This window comes from Zalophus californianus, chromosome 17 (genome assembly GCF_009762305.2).
Source record: "Zalophus californianus isolate mZalCal1 chromosome 17, mZalCal1.pri.v2, whole genome shotgun sequence".
Lineage (NCBI taxonomy): Eukaryota > Metazoa > Chordata > Mammalia > Carnivora > Otariidae > Zalophus > Zalophus californianus.
The window spans coordinates 48873672-48886542 of record NC_045611.1 but is presented as its reverse complement, the minus strand read 5'-3'; the positions used below and the strand labels follow the sequence as shown (position 1 = coordinate 48886542).

The window sequence follows — 12871 nt, the reverse complement described above, 5'->3', positions numbered from 1 at the left end:
TCAGCTGAAAGCAGATGGGTCTTGGCTTCCCGCCTCCTGTTGAGTTCCCCAGCTTCACCTCTCTGCTCAATCCTCTGGGTCCAATGCTGGCTCAAAAATGACACTCACTCCAGACTGAGCATTTGCTCTTATGCCCCCCCACCCCCGGCTCCCAGACACCGTCATCTGCGGGTCCCCTCGGGGCCCGCATCCCCGCAGGAGAGAGCAGACCACATCAGGGCCCTGTTTGAGGCTGCGATGCGATGAAAAGGAAACCCAAACAACTTGGCATTGTGGGATGTGATTCATTCACATTTGGTGACAGTGGGGAGACTGAGCCCAGACAGAAGAGGGACTGTGGTGGGGGTGGAAGGGGTGCTCTAAAAGCCTGGGAAGGGGGTGCATTTGGTCCTCAAACCCCATCTTGGCCGCCCGAGGCTTTGTTAGACCCTAAAGAGGGAGACAGAAGGAGCTGCTTCCCAGTGTTCAGGAAAAGAGACACAGCCCTAGTCAGAGGGAGTAACCTGGTGTTGGGGACCCCCCAGTGTGAGAAAGGAGGCTTAGTCTTTGGGGCCCATGGAGGCATCTCTAGTCTGAGGTCTGCAGAAGTACAGCCTAGTCTGAGGGAGGAGGTATAGCCCTTGGGACCCTGGTGTTAAGAAAGAGGACTAGCCTTGTGGAAGCCCTTAGTCTGAGGGAGGAGCCTCACCCTCCTGGTGTCTGACTTTTCTCACCAGAAGCTACCAGGCCTAGAGATGCCAGAAGTAGGGGGGAGCCAGGGCGCCATCTAGCGAGGTGGGACACAAGCGGGGTTGAGTGGCTGCTGGGCAAGGGCGGTCGAGGCGGGCCTGCTCAGGAGAGGGCGGCGGCGCCCAGGGCCACCAGCAGCACGGACAGGGCGAGGCGGAGGGCGGGCGGCGCGCCCGAGTGGCACTTGGAGTCCATGATGGCGCGCTGGCTGGGGCTGCAGTGGGGCCGGCGGGCCAGCCGGTGGCCGGGCAGCTCCAGCAGCCGCCCGGTGGCGGCGGGGGCAGCGCACAGGTCCCGGGAGCCGCAGCCGCTCACATTCACGCTCTGACCGCCTGCGGAGACGCGGGGAGGACGCGCGTGAGGCCGCGCGCGGGCAGGTGTCGCCGCTGCGCACACGCACCTGCCACTGCGCGCCAGCCCGGCCAGCACCCATCCCCGCGCCCGGGCTTCGGCGGGGGGGGGGGGAGGCCCTGACCAAGCCCGTTTCCCCGCAACTCCCTGCAGCCCCGCGGGGCTGCCTGTCTCCCCAGGTCGGACAGAGACTCGGGATCTGCTAGCGTCACCATCGCCGAGTTTTCGTAAAAGACGAGACTGTCACATCCAACAGGAAGCGTGGGAGCGGGCCAACCCTGGAGGCTGGGGAGGCCCTCTGACCCACGTCCTTCGGGAAAACTCACCGGAAAAGGTTGGGATCCTCAAGCTGGAGCCTGGTCCCACTGTGCCTTTCATTGTTACTCTATTCCCTATATGTATGTTGCAGGCTTTCTTTTACTTGTATTCAGTATTCATAATACTGAATGTATTAATAACTGTGACCCTGGAAGGTCACTCTATTTCACACACACCCCTCCAACGGACTTGGTGCTCTCAACTTCTTCCTATGCTTCCTCAGAGCTATATATGATGGAAGATGGTCCGATGTGATCCATTCTTATATTAATATACAGACGTAACCGGGTTATTGAGGATTTGGTGGGGGATATGAAAGTGATCCTGTCTTATTTTACCAAGGAGGAACAACACCTCACCACAACTGTGGCTTGATTTTAAGTCCTTATCTTTTAAAGAAATATATGGAAATACTTAGGGTTCAAGGGTTGATATCTGAGGTTGCATTCAAAATAATGTGGGGCGGGGGTGGAGATGAAACAGATTGGCCATGAGTGGATAATTACTGGGGTTGGGGGAAGGGCACATGGGATTTATTAAACTGTTCACTCCTTTATTTATCTTTGACCTTCTCCATTAAAAAACAAAAAAAAAACAAAAACAACAACAACAAAAAAAAACACCCCACAGCACAGTCTGTATTTGTCTCAGTTTGCCCTGAACTGGAGTATGTTCCTCGAAGAGCCATGAGGGTCTTAGATTCACTGAAATGCCATACACAGCACTTACTATGTTCTAGAATTTTTTTTTTTTAAGATTTACTTATTTGAGAGAGAGAGAGTGCGAGCAGGGGGAGAGGCAGAGGGAGAGGGAAAGAGAATCCTCAAGCAGACTCCCTGCTGAGTGCAAAGCCCAACACGGGGCTCGATCCCACAACCCTCAGATCATGACCTGAGCCGAAAGCAAGAGTGTGACGCTTAACTGACTGAGCCGCTCAGGTGCCCCTGTTCTAGAATTTTCAATACAGTAGCCACTAGCCACATACAACTATCGAGCACTAGGCATGTGGCTGGTCTGAACTGAAATGGGCTGTGGTATAAAATCCACACCAGATTCCAAAGGCTTAGTAGGAAAAAAATGAATGTAAGATATCTCATTTGTAATTTCTTATATTGATTGCCTGTTGAAATTACAACTATTGGATATATTGGGTTAAATAAAATATTAAACTAATTTCATGTTATTTTTTACTTTTTAATGTGGCTCCTCGGAAACTTTAAATTCTACATGTGGCTTGCATTCTATTCTTTTTGGACAGTACCCATCCAGAAGTCTCATGGACTCAGAGACCCCCAACTCAGGCATGCCCAAATCCAAAACCAACGTGCTCAGGCTCGTTCTCGGGCACGCACGTACGCATATACACACACACACACACACACACACACACACACACGTATATTACCTTCTACAAGCACCAGGTCCAGCTGGACACACTCCGTCTCTCCACTGGGACACTGCATATAGAAGGAGGAATTGCAGGGCCCCAGTCGGCCGCTAGGACACGTAGGACACAGGAGCTCGCTCAGGGTGTGTGAGGTTGGCAGAACTTCTGTAGAGGGGAGGGTGACAGTCAGCGAGGAGGACTCTCAGAACCTCCAGGGCCCTCTGTACACTCACAGGCTCTTCCACAGGGGGATGACCTTCCTGGGATTTCCCACTTAGCTGGGGTCAGGGTGCCTTCGGGCAGCCTGGCTGGGGAATGGGGATGTTCCTGCCAGCCTGCCTTCCTCAACTCAGGACAAACTCTCCTCCGAAGTCACCCCAATGCGTCCTTGGTCACCCGCAACTGCTTTCTGGTAGCGGTGTACCGAGAGGAGTGAGTTCTTGGCAGTCTCCTTGGCAACAGGTGGAGTTGATCCAGAAGCCAAAGTCAACGCTGTAGCTGAAGGCAGAGACGGAGTTGCCGAATCTGCACTCCTTGGAGGTCACGCAGGAACCATTTCTCCAGACAACAGAGTTACCTTCCCTTAAGGCTGGAGAGATGGGGAGGGCAGGCTTGTGAGGAAAGGCGATCATGAGCCACCCCCTAACTAGAAACCCTCCAAATCCCTCCGGGTGTCATTGTTGGTATTCACCATTCACTTTGCTTAAGACTCCCCCCGCCCTCCAATACAGTCAAAGCCTGTCATTTTTCACCAAGACACAGAGCGCAGAAAGCCTTCCTTCTTCTGCCTTCTCCCACTAGGGTTCCAATGAACAGGATGGCTCTGTACCTGTGATGTCTCCTGACCTATCTACGAGCACCTCACGGGCTTAGCCAGAAACGTCTCAAGGATCCCAGAAATGCCCACCTCCGGGCCCGGTACACTATCCTTCCTCCCCCTCCTTATGTTGCTAGAAGGAGACAGAGAAGAGCTGGTTTCCAGTTCAAACCCCTCTTCCTGTTTACAGAAGAGTCTAGTTTTTCCCTTTATGGGACAGACCAACAGAGGCCTCCTTGCCCAGAATGTTGCCCTAGATACCAAGATGGCTGCAAGCTGATCTCCCATCCCCAGTGCTTTTCTGCATCTTACCCTACCACTCCCATAGCAAGAGGTGGGATCCATTTCTTCACCCCTCAAATCTGAGCTGGCCTTGTGACTTGCTCTCATCGAGAGACTTGCTCTCATCAAGGCAGGACTGACACTGGGCCAGCTCTGGGCTTCTCTCTTAAGAAGCCCACGGTTTCTACCTCTTCCTTCTTGCAAGCCAGCCACCATACTATAAGGAAGCTCAGCGAGGCTACTGAATGATGACAGACCACATGCACAGACACCCCACAAGGTGAGAGGCTGCATTGAATGTTCCAGGCCCCGCCAGGTTCTCAGCTGAATGCAGCCACATGGGGGACCTCACCCCTTGGAGAAGACCTGCCTAAGCTGAGCCTCATCAACCCACAGAATAGTGAGAAATAATAAATTGTTGTTTTAAGACACAAAGTTTTTTTCTAATTGTAACAAAAAAAAACCCACAATATAAAATTTACCCTCTTAGGCATTTTTAAGTGTACATTCAGTGGCGTCCACTGTATTTACATTGTTAGGCAACAGATCTCCAGAACTTTTCATAAAACTACCATTCTCTTACATTGACTACCCTAGGTCTCTCCTATAAGAGGAGTCATATGGTATCTGTTCTTTTGTGACTAGTTAGACCTCTACGTCTTGAGTTGATCTGTTCTTCAGCCATAAATAACGATAGCAATGTGGCATCAGATCTTAAACCCACATGCTCCCCGGCAACCAGCCTCTGGCCTCCATGGCTGGAGTCAGGGCAGCAAACATGCGGGGTGGGCGGCAAGGAGAGGTCTTGGTGTGTCTCAGGCCCCATTTCTGCCTCCCGCACCCAAGCCTGGGACACTCACCCAGGGTGCCCATTGTCTGGAGGCAGTAGTTCTTATCTGCTGGACAAAGGACAGTGTCACAATTACTGATGTTTGAGCAGGTGAAACAGGTGGTGACCTTATCCTTGGTCCGAGTCACAGCTGCAGGGGGACCTGGGGAGAGAGGAAGATAAGCCAGCTGGAGAACAACCTGTGTGTGTCTGTGTTCCTTTCTGAGCACTTGGGTATGAATGTGCTGCATGTGTGCACGTCTGCAATAATGTAGTTTGCATGCACAAGCATGCAGGCACACAGGGAAATAGGTCTGCGTGCTTATGCATGCAAACTACATTACTGTTGACTGTTGAACTCTTGTGTGTTCTGGAACTCTCTGCGGAAGGGTGGGGGTGTTTGCGCGCAGCTCCGTGGGCCCCTTTGTGAGAAGGGGTCTAGGTGCCTCTCTGTGCGAACAGAGCACCTGTTTATGTGGACACATATAAGGCTGGTTTTGTGGGTCTGAACGTGTTTCTGTGTCTGGCTGTGCCTGGGTTCCCAGCAAGGTTTAGGGTGCTTGGATATAGATGTTGGAGTACGGATGTGAATGTCTCTGCGGATGTTGATAAAGTGTTTCAGCATGTCTGTGTATATTTTGTACTTTTATACGTTTGTGTGCTTGCACCTGTCCATGTGCACGGACCCAACAACAGAGGAGTCCCTGCCCGGATGTGTTACATGCCTGTAGGGACCATATATGCAAACATTCCATGTCCTGTCTTCCGGTTGTTAGTTACCCTGTTTTGCCCTTTCTCCTGTCATACCATACATTTTGAGCTCCTGGATCCACCTTTTTTTTCCCCCCTTCACTGTGATCATTAATTTAATCCACAGTTTAGTTTTTAAAAGTAAAACTCTGGGGTGTGTGGGTGGCTCAGTTGTTAGGCATCTGCCTTCGGCTCAGGTCATGATCCCAGGGTCCTGGGATTGAGTCCCATGTTGGGCTCCCTGCTCCACGGGAAGCCTGCTTCTCCCTCTCCCTCTCCCCCTGCTTGTGTTCCCTCTCTCGCTGTGTCTCCCTCTCTGTCAATAAATAAATAAAATCTTAAAAAGTTAAAATAAAAATAAAACAAAAGTAAAACTCCAACAGCTGGTAATCTGAAGAAGCCAAAGGGAGAATGGATTCTCCTCTGCATTGCAGATCTGTCTTCACTGTGCCGTTTCTAACAAAAGAGGCTTCCGCATCCCCGCAGCTGAGGGAATGCTGCTCTATCCAGCTTTGAAAATTGCCTTTCTCACCTCCAAAACGTCTGCGATTCTGCTCAGTTGTCTCTCTTAAAAAAACTGTTGCCCTGGTAAATACAATCTCAATTAGCATCTCTCTTTTCCGGAAGACAAAACTTACTGTCCGTGTTCTTTGTTAAGCCGGAAAGAATACTGTGGGCAAATCTGTCTTCTCTCACAAGCAAGGAAGTGAAGGAAAGAAAGAAAAAGACCATGAGGTTTCTTGTTTAAACAGAGTTTGTATCTCTAATCTCCTTTATACGACAGGGTGCTTGTGTTTAGAAATGTGTACTCCTCTGTCGGTGTGTTTTGGGTGCTGGGATATAGATGTAGATGTCTGTGGATGTGTGGGTGTGTGCCAGCAGGATTTTCTGCTTCTAGGTGTGTTAAGTGGTATGTGTGTGCGTGTGTGTGTGTTTGTGTGTACGCGCTCTTATACGGGTAATTGCACTTCCTGAGACCATTATTGGTAGGGGGAGGGGAGACCCTGGAAATGCATAGGATTGGGAAGGGCATGTGGGATCTGGGAAGGGCAGAGAAGGTAGAATCTCAGGAAGTCAGGGTTCAATGCACCTGGCGGGGTGGGAGTAGCCACATAGTCGCATTCAGGCTTGCTGGTGAGATGAAATCCAGATGCTTCCAGGCCGAGGGTCATGTTCACTTGCAGGTGGCAGATATTTGGGGTAGCACAGCCCTTCAGGATTTGGGGACCCCCTGCAGAAACATGGGGAAGCTGCAGGGGGAGACTCAGAGCCAGAGCCTTCCCATCTTGATTTTCAGGCTTTCTCTGTCTGAAAGTTCCCATCTCTCTTGATTGTTCTATATGATTGATTTTCAAATCTGCCTGGTCATTACTTACAACCTCCTGATGCCTGCTCATTTTTGCGATTCTAATTTTATTCCTTCAAATAAGTCACACACAGTTATGTTCTGCAGCTGATAATTACGAGAGCTGAGCTCCTCATGAGTCTACATCTCTTGTTTGTTGCTTCTGCTCTCACTCATGGTGATTTGTTCCCTTGTGCATTTCATGAGCTCTGAGGGTGAGCTCATATTTGGTGGATGTTGATCTGTAAACAGTGGCATACCGCAGGGGAGAGTAATGGGAGCAGGCTCTAAGGGGGTGTACTCCCTGTGGAACATTTAAAAACAATAATAAAACTGACTAGGGGCACCTGGCTGGCTCAGTCAGTAGAGCATAGGACTCTTGATCTTCAGGTCCTGAGTTCAAGCCCCACGTTGGGCATAGAGCTTACTTTAAAAAAAGAAATAATAATAATGACTAAATGTTAGTCTGCTTCTTTTTATCATCATATTACAGCATTTCTAAACAATAGCAGTGATAAAATACTGCCCCCCCCAGACAGACTACTCCCACCACCTGTTCCCCCTCACCCCCAACCTCACACCTTCTCTTTATGCCACTGTTCGTAGCAGGAAGACCCTTCAGAGGATCCAGTCTCCCAGGTGCAGAAGCCCAGACTTCTCCCTGTCACTTTGTTGGCTTAATAGTCTCTCCTCTGGTCAGTGTGGTTCTATTCCAAGCCTTTCACTCAAACAGCTTCTGCTCCAACCATTTGCAAACACATAATGCTGATTTTAAAATACATCCGCAAATTCTTTGGCATGTGAAAGACGTGAGGGCCTATGCTCCCTCCCCTTGAAACCAGATGGACTTCTGTGACGGTATCAACCAATAACACACAGTAAAATGACATTATGGGACTTCCAAGGCCAGGTCATAAAAGACCACACAGCCGCCACCTTGTTTGCTGAAATGCTCGCGCTTAAAGTCTTCAGTCAACCATGTAAAGGGGGTGGCAGCCATAATGTGGGGAAGCCCAATCTACCCAAAGCAGAGAAACCACATTGGAAAGACCCGGCATCTACATGTGTGAGATGCTTGGCAAGCCCCTCGTTGCCCTGGGCCCTGCAGCTCTAGCTCCAGCCACCCTCTGCCTGGGATCCCGTGAGAGACTCAGAACCGTCCAGCCGAGCTCTTCTACAATTCCCAACCCACAGAAGCTAGGAGAGCCAATAAAACGATGGCCATTCTTTTAAGCTGCTACATTGTGAGTGATTTGCTAAAGAGCAATAGGTAACCAGAATGCACGTGCAAATGAACCTCGACACTTACTCATGCCATCCGGGTACCTCCGGAGGAGAAGGAACCCTTACCTCTATTCCATGTCCCGTTGAGGGTGAGACACACAGTCTGATCACCGGTGCAGTTCATGACCAAGCGGGAGTCACACAAGGCTGACTTATCCCCGAAACAGTAGTGACATTTCACTCCGTTGAGCTGGGCTTCGGGCGCCCCCTCTGGAGGGAGTGGGTGTGGTCAGGGTGGGATGGAGGCTGAGAACACCCCTCCCCCGAAGCCCTCTGTTCTCACCCCCACCCCCCACCACAATCCAGAGCATTTTCCTCTGAAGTGGGACCAGCCTGGTCTCAGCCACCTCCTTCCAACCCCTGAAGACATATTCTGAGGAGCAGCAAACAGAGCCAAAGGTGTGGCTGCCCCACACTGGTCATTTGTCCTAAACAAACCTTCTGGCTGAATCCTATGGGCTCTTTTGTTCCTTCCACAAACATTTCTTGAGCACCTACTGTGTGCCAGGCCCTGTTCTGGAGACACAGCCCTGACCTCACTGACAAAAGCCCTCCCTTGAACACACTGAATTCCAAAAGCGTTGAAAAAGTGATCTTGTTATTTTAGGTTTTAAGATACTGTGTGTGGTGTTCTGCCAAAGAGCAGGGCTGTGGCCTCTGGGCTCTCCACCACCTGATCGATTCCAGAGCTTTCTTAGAGATCTGAAACATTTAAGAGACAACTGCTTAAGCATATTTTTCGTGAGGCAAAACTAAGCCACCAAACATTTTCATGTGGGTTTATACAGCAATATTGGCAAACAGAAAAGTCTGACTCTTGATTTCAGCTCAGGTCATGATCTTGGAGTCGTGGGATTGAGCCCTGCATCAGTCTCTGCACTCAGAGCAGAGTCTACTTGAAACTCTCTCTCCCTCTGCCTATGCCCCTCCCCCTGCTTGTGTTCTCTCTCTCTCACTCTCTCAAATAAATAAAATCTTAAAAAATAAAAAAAAAGAAAAGAAAAGAAAGAAAGAAACGGTAGGTTCCCTTTGAAATGTGCCGTGAGCATAAAATACACCCTAGATTTCAGAGGCTTAGTTTGAAACAATCAAAATATCTCATTAATAATTTTATATTGATGGGTGCCTGGGTGGCTCAGTTGGTTAAGCGACTGCCTTCGGCTCAGGTCATGATCCTGGAGTCCCGGGATCGAGTCCCACATGGGGCTCCCTGCTCGGCGGGGAGTCTGCTTCTCCCTCTGACCCTCTTCCCTCTTGTGCTCTCTCTCTCTCTCTATCTCATTCTCTCTCTCAAATAAATAAATAAAATGTTTAAAAAAATAAAAAAAATAATAATTTTATATTGATTATATACATGTCAAAAGAATATTTTAGATATGTTACCTTAAGTAAAATACATTATTAAAATTAATTTCCCCTGCTCCTTTGTACTGTTTAACATGGCTACTAGAAAAGCTTTCATTACGTATATGGCTCACATTGCATTTCTACCGGGTGACGCTGCTGTAGATTGTCCACCAAAAGCCATTACCCAAAGTATTCCGAGGTAGTCCCTTTGATCTTTCTTCACACATAAGAATTTTGTCTAACGCAGTTATAATCATACCCGGCATTTTATATACCGTACAGCATGCCAAACTCTCAGCTTGGAACTGGCTGTTTTATTTGGTGAGCGGCACAATTTTTAGGAGGAGGGAAATCCCAGGTGGTTGAAAGGATGGCTGGTAGCCCCGAGTGTGAAGCTGTCTCAGATCTCCCCCTGTTGCTACACCTGCCAAATACAAATTCCTTCTTTGGAAAAATAACCAAGCAACAAAAGGTGATCTTTATCACTGCTCGGAGCCAGGTCTGGAGTAAGGCCAGGGAGGAGGCGCTCCCTCCCAAGGTCATGCAAGTGCAGAGTCAGCGCCTGAAAGTGAATGCCTCCTTAAATTTTGCACCCTGGGGCCTCGCTGGCCTCACCCTAGACTGGGCCTGCTGCCACCCCTACATTTCTTGCTCTGCTTGGCTAGCCCTCCGGGGAGCTCCTCTCCTAAGGAGAAATAAAACCTTGGGGCTTCTCTCCAGCCCCCCAGTAACTCAGTGAGTGCAACCACAATTTCTCCAGGGCCTGCTAAGGGCCAGCCTTGTGCTGGAAGGCAACCCCTGCAAAGCTGATTTCACACCCATTTTCCAGATGAGTATACTGAGGTTCTCCTTGCCCCGGTCAGCCAGGCAGAGCTGGAAACCAAGGCCAAGTTCCCACAAGACCCTCCCTGGGGGTGTGCCCCCCAAGTCCTGCCAACAAACCTTGTCGGGTGGCCCCTTTGCAGTTATTCTCACAACAGGCCATACTGACCCAGAGACTCGAGTGGGGGCCATAGGTCAGGGCATAGACACCTTCTCGGCATTCCCCAGGGGCGACACATGACCCGTTCTTGATGACAGTCCCATGCTCTGGGGATCGAGGTTGAGGAGGAGATATTAGAGACTCTTCGCCACCCCGTCCCCCGCCCCGGACCACAGTCTCGTCTGTAGCAGTCCCCAGAGGTCCGCCTGGGGTCTCAGCTGGCATGGAAGCCCCCTGCAGCCCCACCCCCACCCCAGTGGCCCGGAGCTGAGTTATGAGGCAAAGCTTGCAACCTCCAGCCCCAGGGTGGTTCTTCCATGCCTCCCCCCGCAACCCCTGCCCACCCACTTTGTCGGTCCCCCACCCAGCCCCCGTCCAGTCCCCCACCCAGCTGCATCTGGCTAAACAAGCAGGCTTCCTTGGCCGGAGGACAGGTTATCTCGGTGCAGTTTCCCTGCAGAGAGCAGGCTGGACACGTCTTGGAGGTCCCTGTGGGGAGAGAGGCGTGATCAGAGCCTGCGATTTAAGAAGAAAAACACAGGCGTGTGTACACACCCAGGATTCAGGGAAGACAGCCCCCTTCCCTTACCGGGAAAATGGCCTGCCCCAGCCAGAGGAGGTCTGCATTTCCCTCCTGCCCCTGCCTCGGACTGGCCTTTTATTCAAGGACTAAGGGCTGGGATGGGGGAGGACTGTTGGGAGATCAAGGGACCTTTTCCAAGAGGTGTGGGACCGGTGTTTCCGATGCGCACAAAGTTGGGAGGCAGGGATCAGCATCTCTGAGCTGGAGCCTCGGGTGATCTCCAGCTCACCTACCAGTTCTCCCGGGGAACATTTTCTTCAAACATCTCCCTCGCAAGCCCGGAGTTGAACATATAAAAGTGGAATGTCCCAGGGCACCTGGGTGGCTCAGTCCTTAAGTGTCTTGCCTTCGGCTCAGGTCATGGTCCCAGGGTCCTGGGATCAAGCCCTCCATCGGGCTCCTCGCTCAGCAGGAAGCCTGCTTCTCTCCCTCCCATCCCCCACCCCCGCCTTGTGTTCCCTCTCTTGCTGTGTCTCTCTCTGTCAAATAAATAAATAAAATCTTAAAAAAAAAAAGTGGAATGTCCCTTCTTGGGCTAGGTAGGCTGGGGGCTTCTGTGTCTGTCCGGGCACCTGGGGCTCTTCCAAGAAACCGTGAGGCTCGAAGAAGCACGGTTGGAAACCAGCGAGCCTCATTCGTACACCTGCCGCTTATAGATGACTACACGAGGAAACTGAAAGCAGGTGGGCTCAGAGTCTCCCTCAAGATCACGCAGTGAAATCCTGGCTAAGTCCTAGAACTTAGGGGCAGAACTAGAACCAACGGGGAGACAGGTAGGCAAAGTAAGGAACAGTAACTGCTCTCAGCTCTCCATAAGAGCCCCTTAGGACAGGGCTACGTATGGCCTGATACTGTTCTAAGCTCTTAAAAAGCTCTTCAAACATGTTAACTCCATGGATGCCCCCAACAGCTCTTTTTTTTCCCTCCCCAACAGCTCTTTGAGGCAGGATCATCATCACCCTCATTTCACAGATGGGAAAACGGAAGCACAGCGACATTCCGTGACTTGCTAGAGGTCACACAACAAAGAAGGGGCAGAGCCAAGATTTGAACCCTGGCAGCCTGGCTCCAGAACTATGGCCTCAAGCACAGTCCGGCTGCCTCTGCTAGACAAAAAGCCAGCCGAGGGAGAAGGGACTGGGACCCCTTCAGGCCTCAGACCCTGAAGCTGGATTCACGTATGTGAACCTGGACTGCCTCTCTTGCTCGTACTGGCTCTTGCTCTCATTCTTGCTCTCATTCTTGCTCTCGGGGACCACACACAATGCACCTACCTGCTGGGGTGGCCAGCGCTCCCAAGAGCGCCAGAGCAGTGAGGAGCTGGAGCATGATCCAGGCTAGAGGGGAGGAAGCAGGACACAGGTGACCTGGCCTTTTATTCAAGGGCTTTGGCTAGGGTAGCAGCCCCGGAAAAGAGAGAGAGCAAACAGCCTAGGGAGATAGGGGCCCCACCTGCCATCCCGGCCCCTGGGACACTTGGCCGGGGACAGGAGCTTAGGGAGCATGGGGATGGGGAAACTGAGGCCCGAGAGGCATGTGGGAGAAGCCTGAGCTACTCTTGAGGCCAAAGAAAGACAGATGGGCATGCTGGTATTGTTATTGCTATTATTAACAAGCACCCGGTCATTCCAGAGAGATGTTAACCCACTGAATCCTTATAATAGTCCTACAAGCCATTACCCTTCATCCCGGGACGGAGACAGTATTCCAAATACTTGCTGTCCGTCGAGACAGGCCAGGCTATGTGGCAGTAACAGCTCTGCACAACGGCTGGAGCAGTAGCCTGGTGGTCTCCGGTGAACTGGTGTTTAACTTTGAGTTGCTGGAACATGGAGGTGCCCCAGGGGGACCCAGATAGGCCACGGGG

The 12871-nt window shown here is 51.0% G+C and overlaps 1 protein-coding gene across 1 annotated transcript; it reads right to left on the bottom strand.

Moving 5' to 3' along the window:
* Window positions 1-278: 278 nt before the first annotated feature.
* On the bottom strand, window positions 279-12366 carry LOC113936314. Its single transcript, XM_027619369.1, has 9 exons — window positions 12279-12366; window positions 10809-10910; window positions 10382-10528; window positions 8159-8302; window positions 6554-6694; window positions 4745-4876; window positions 3210-3374; window positions 2804-2950; window positions 279-1061 (listed from the first exon to the last, which is right to left on the bottom strand). The coding sequence occupies exons 1-9, from the start codon at window positions 12331-12333 to the stop codon at window positions 832-834; spliced, it is 1263 nt and encodes a 420-aa protein (XP_027475170.1). The 5' UTR covers window positions 12334-12366; the 3' UTR covers window positions 279-831.
* Between the last annotated feature and the right edge of the window lie 505 nt (window positions 12367-12871).

Excerpts from the sequence above, each read along its gene's own strand:
- LOC113936314 (XM_027619369.1), bottom strand. The coding sequence starts at position 12,333 with ATGCTCCAGCTCCTCACTGCTCTGGCGCTCTTGGGAGCGCTGGCCACC. Across the intron at positions 10,529-10,808 it reads GTTTAGCCAGATGCAGCTGG|AGCATGGGACTGTCATCAAG; the intron begins GTGGGGGACTGG and ends CTCGATCCCCAG. Across the intron at positions 3,375-4,744 it reads CCAGACAATGGGCACCCTGG|CCTTAAGGGAAGGTAACTCT; the intron begins GTGAGTGTCCCA and ends CCATCTCTCCAG.